Source organism: Triticum urartu, chromosome 2 (assembly GCF_003073215.2).
Source record: "Triticum urartu cultivar G1812 chromosome 2, Tu2.1, whole genome shotgun sequence".
Taxonomy (NCBI): domain Eukaryota; kingdom Viridiplantae; phylum Streptophyta; class Magnoliopsida; order Poales; family Poaceae; genus Triticum; species Triticum urartu.
The window spans coordinates 552323114-552328682 of NC_053023.1; the positions used below are offsets into that span (position 1 = coordinate 552323114).

The 5569-nt window shown below is 54.4% G+C and overlaps 1 protein-coding gene across 1 annotated transcript; it reads left to right on the forward strand.

Moving 5' to 3' along the window:
* Positions 1 to 2166: 2166 nt before the first annotated feature.
* LOC125538699 (FT-interacting protein 1-like) lies at positions 2167 to 5249 on the forward strand. Its single transcript, XM_048701972.1, has one exon. It carries the CDS (start codon positions 2303 to 2305, stop codon positions 4778 to 4780), a length of 2478 nt encoding a protein of 825 aa, XP_048557929.1. The 5' UTR covers positions 2167 to 2302; the 3' UTR covers positions 4781 to 5249.
* Positions 5250 to 5569: the final 320 nt, after the last annotated feature.

The window sequence follows — 5569 nt, forward strand, 5'->3', positions numbered from 1 at the left end:
ATTTTGACTTAGTCAAGATTTTTCAAGGAATTACTCAATCTATCTACTATATCACTAGGCTCCCTAGGATTGGAGGATTATCACCGAGCTCCCTAGGATTAGAGGCCTCTTATTCAATTCAGGAAATTGGTTTTGGAGTGGCTTCGGAATTTTGACTTGACCAAGAATTTTTCATAGAATTCTCTCAATCTATCTACTATATCACTAAGCTCCCTAGGATTGGATGCGTCTAATTCAATTGAGGATACTGGTTTTGGATTTACCTTTTGATTTTGACTTGGTCAACAATTTCTCAAGGAGCTCTCTCAATCAACTATATCACTAAGCTCCCTAGGATTGAAGGCCCCTAATTCATTTGAGGACATTCATTTTGGATTGACTTCCCAATTTTGACTTTGTCAACAATTTCTCAAAGAGCTCTCTCGTTTAAGTGAGGCCTTCAATTTTGAATTAGGTTTACGATTTTGACTAATCAATGATTTCTCAAATTAATTTGAACAACCAACTTATAAAAATACATTAATCTCGCGCACTCTCTCATCATCTAACAAAAAAAATGCCAACATGTGACACTATAGCACCAATATAATACATGTGGTCACTAATGCAAGAAACTTCCATGCATATGTGTGGGTTAATTTGCAAATAACAGGCATAATTATAACCCCAGAAAGAGCCCATCAAAATACTGCATTCTAAAAAAACACTTCATCATCTTTCCCACATGCCAAATCAACTTTTCTTTTGAAATCCCAACAACATCAACTATGTAGCGCGGCGCGCCCAATCCTTCTAGTTCTCTGCTATATCCAAAAGAGTACCGGAACAATACATGTCCTATTGTTCTTTGGTTCATGTACTTCAATAAGATAAAAATTAATCCGTTGTGACAGCAGCCAGGAAACCCAACATAGTTTCATTTGTCTTGCATGCACTTACTTGTTGCTTAAATAGATGTATCTAGCAGGTAGTATTATCGTGCAGTTGCTTAGGAGCAAAACCAGCCGGCCTTCATGCTCGCATCCATCTGTCGACAGCAAGTTATCACTTGCTTGCAAGACACCCATTTATTATTTTCAGCATCCATTTTATTCAAAAAAAAAATTCAGCATCCATTGCGGCATCGCGCCTTTGGTCAGTCCTGAACTAGGATATTGCGGTAACTTGCTTCGGATTCACATGGTATGACATGCCGTTGATAGTAACATGTTGGCCTTATGATTTGCTCCATCAGTAAAAAGATACTTGGGTTATTTCTTAGCACTTAACCTTTGGTAAAGCACGTGCACTCAAGTGACAACAACGAACAAGAGGAGGTGTAACAAATGGATCAATAAACCAAGGCACCGACATAGTGCAAAGGATCTTGAGATCACCCGTAGGAATCAAGAAACCAAGGAATAATTTGCAGCAAGACATGGAGTAAATTTCAGTTCTCGAAGTGCTACTGGACCCTAGATTGATGCTAGATTTGCCTGATGTAAGTTGTTTCTTTTGAAAGACCCAGCAGTCAGCACCACTCTTCATATGAGATTGGTCAATATACTTAACGAGGCCTCATACTTAAGTATGACAACTACTGAGTGTAGGAGAATAAAGTTCCAAGGAGAGAGAGAGAGGAAAAAGAGCTTATCAGGTTAAAGCAGAAGCAGGCCCCAAAGATCAAAGCTCCGGAGGTGCTTTTGCTTTTCAAGCACCAAGTACACACTATGCTCCCTTGTATTGCAATCCCATAAACTCTGCCGAAAAATCATCTAAATATGTATTAAGTGAACAAGTTTCTTGTTTACTTCTATACGCGATGTTAGAGTAGAAGAATCATTTTTGCGATCTGTTAGTACTGACGTACAATTGACAGTACAAAAGTTTAACGCATGACAGTACAGATGTCTACCTGGTTTACACTACTGTGGAAACTTCACAACACAGTTGGGAACAGACGCAGGCAGTTTCCCGGGAAACCTCAGGTGTCTTCACCGAGACTCCAAATCTAAAGAAACCCACCAGCTCGCCGTGACTCGCATGATCTGGCTCATCTTTATTCCCCCACCTCCGCGTCCATGGAAACTGGCGCGGTCACACGATCTCGCCATCCACCACAAATGCTTCAAGGTTCTGCAAGGCCACATGTATACAGCCCATTGCTTAACTAGTGGTACTAGCTGAGCTGACTGATGGTGCTGTCACCTTTGCATGCCTTCCCTCGCCGGTGACGTCCGGGGAAGTCGACCGCTGAGCCGACAACCGACGGGCCGACACGCGCGAGCAGCCACGGAGAAGCCGGTGGCCGTGCTTGCCGGTCATGGCGTACCCGTATGTCTTCCACGCGCAGGCGCCACCGGCCAGAGCGGAGGAGTACAAGTCCAAGGGCGCAATGCCGCAGCCACATGTCAGGCCCCAGTGGCCTGCCGGCAGCGGCAGCGGTGCCGGGCGTGGGCGTGGCGGCGGCGGAGCCGGGTGGATGGGTCTTGGCTCCCGGGAGAGGCCGCTCGCGAGTGCTTATGATCTCGTGGAGCAGATGCATTACCTGTACGTGCGCGTCGTCAAGGCGCGCGGGATCCCCGTGGGCGCGGTCACCGGCGGCTGCAGCCCCTACGTCGAGGTGCGCCTCGGCAACTACCGCGGCACGACGCCGCACCAGGAGAGGAAGTCGAATCCAGAGTGGAACCAGGTGTTCGCCTTCTCCAGGGAGCGCGTCCAGGCCACGGCCCTCGAGGTGTTCGTCAGGGACAGGGACGCCGTGGCGCGCGACGACTACGTCGGCAGGATCGCGTTCGACATCAGCGAGGTGCCGCTGCGCGTGCCGCCCGACAGCCCGCTCGCGCCGCAGTGGTACCGCCTCGAGAGCGTGCGCCACGGCGGCAAGATGCTGCTGCCGACCGAGGTCATGCTCGCGGTGTGGGTCGGCACGCAGGCCGACGAGGCGTTCGGGGACGCATGGCACGCCGACGCGGCGTCGGTGCGCGGGGGCGCTGATGGTGCGGCCGCGGTGCAGAGCACGCGGTCCAAGGTGTACGTGACGCCGAAGCTGTGGTACCTCCGGATAAACGTGCTGGAGGCACAGGACGTCGTGACGGGCGGCTTCGTCGGCGACAAGGTCCGGCAGCAGCACGTCGAGGTCTTCGCCAAGGTGCAAGTCGGCGGCATGATGCTCCGGACCAAGCCGTGCGCCATGAGGAATCCGACAAGCCTGACGTGGAACGAGGAGCTGGTCTTCGTTGTGGCGGAGCCGTTCGAGGATCCGGCGGTGCTCATCGTCGAGGCCCGGGCGCACCCTGGCAAGGACGAGATCGTCGGGCGTGCCGTGCTGCCGCTCACCATCTTCGAGAAGCGTCTCGACCGCGTGGCGATCCACTCGCAGTGGTTCAGCCTGGAGCCGTTCGGGCATCCGTTGCGCCGGCCGGAAGCCACTTTCGCCGGCCGCGTCCACCTCCGGGCGTGCCTCGAGGGCGCGTACCACGTCATGGACGAGCCGACCATGTACGTCAGCGACACGCGCCCGACGGCGCGGCAGCTGTGGCGGCCGCCCGTCGGCGTGCTCGAGGTCGGCGTCCTCGGCGCGCAGGGGCTCACACCCATGAAGACCGCCGACGGGCGGGGCACCACCGACGCCTACTGCGTGGCCAAGTACGGGCAGAAGTGGGTGCGCACGCGCACCGTCGTCGACTCGTGCAGCCCCCGGTGGAACGAGCAGTACACGTGGGAGGTCTACGACCCCTGCACGGTGCTCACGCTCGCCATGTTCGACAACTGCCACCTCGGCAAAGCCAATGCCGCCGCCGGCAACGCCGTCCTCAGAGACCAGGTGATGGGCAAGGTGAGGATACGCCTCTCCACGCTGGAGATGGACAAGGTGTACACCAACGCGCACCCGCTCGTCGTGCTGCACCCGTCCGGCGTGCGCAAGAACGGCGAGCTCTGCCTCGCCGTGCGCCTCACCTCCGTCTCTCTCGCCAGCGTCGTGTGCCTGTACGGGAAGCCCCTCCTCCCCAAGATGCACTACGTCCAGCCGTTCGCCATCCCGCAGCTCGACGCGCTCCGGCGCCAGGCGATGAGCATCGTGGCGGCGCGGCTGAGCCGGGCCGAGCCGCCGCTGCGGCGGGAGGTCGTGGAGTACATGCTGGACGCGGGCTCGCACCTGTGGAGCATGCGGCGGAGCAAGGCCAACTTCCTCCGGGTCACGGCGCTGCTGTCCGGCGCGGCCAGCACGGCGCGGTGGCTCGTGGACGTGTGCCACTGGAGGAACCCGGTCACCACCGTGCTGGTGCACTTGCTCTTCGTCACGCTCATGTGCTTCCCAGAGCTCATCCTCCCGACCGTGTTCCTGTACATGGCCATGACCGGCCTCTGGAACTACCGGCGCCGGCCCCGCCGGCCGTCGAGCATGGACGCGAGGCTCTCCTGCGCGGAGGCGACCCACCCTGACGAGATCGACGAGGAGCTGGACACGTTCCCGACGTCGAAGCCGAACGACGTGGTGCGGCTGCGGTACGACCGGCTGCGGAGCGTGGCCGGGCGGATCCAGACGGTGGTCGGCGACGTGGCAACGCAGGGGGAGAGGGTGCGGTCGCTGCTGGCGTGGAGGGACCCGAGGGCGACGGCGCTGTTCACGGCGCTCTGCCTCGTCGCCGCCGTGACGCTGTACGTCACGCCGCTCCGGGTCGTGGCGCTCGTCGCCGGGCTGTACGCGCTCCGCCACCCGCGGTTCCGGAGCCGGACGCCGTCGGCCGCCGGCAACTTCTTCAAGAGGCTGCCCTCCAGGGCCGACACCATGCTGTAGCATGTACCTAGTGATTTGTTCATGTTTTTTGCTCGATTCTTCAGTTCGCTGCCGTGATGTGTAAGTGTCAGTGACGGAGTGACGGCCACATCCTGGCAAGCCACTCTCACCAGCATGATCAAAATATTGCAACCACCGCTAAATGTCGGTGAACTTCGAAGTGAAATGCCTCCCAACGGGACTGATATTTTTCACAGCGGGCTCGCGCTGCTATTCCTGTATACTGTTCCTGTATATATCTCTTCCTCTTTGTTTGCCATATCTGAATCCACTTTCACAAAATCTGAATTCATTCACCAGACTGAAATGCTGGAGGGCATGCATTTCAGAGGAATGACAGATCGACAGGACAAATGCATTAATCAGATTCATGTGTTCCAGTTTGATCCTTAGCATCTTTCCAGAGTTGCAGAATACTTCTGCAGGCTGTAGGAAATCTGACAAACCTTGCTACCAGCAGACGACCACTTGAAAGTACAGAGTAAATAATATAGTTCCAGCAACATAAATGTATCTCACTAAATCAGGCAAGTACTTCTTTTGTTTGACACATCTGAATCATTTTCCACAAAATCTGAATCCATTAAACATACTGAAATACTAGAGGGAATGCACTTCAGAGGAATGACAGATTGACAGGTCCAGTAGATGAGATGCTAATGGAACAAAAGGCGATTTGTATCAGCGCATTTGTACGAACCCTTGCAGTGCAAACAGATACATGTGTTCCAGTTTGATCCTTGGCATCTTTCCAGAACCTAAAACAGAGTTACAGAGTACTTCTGACTT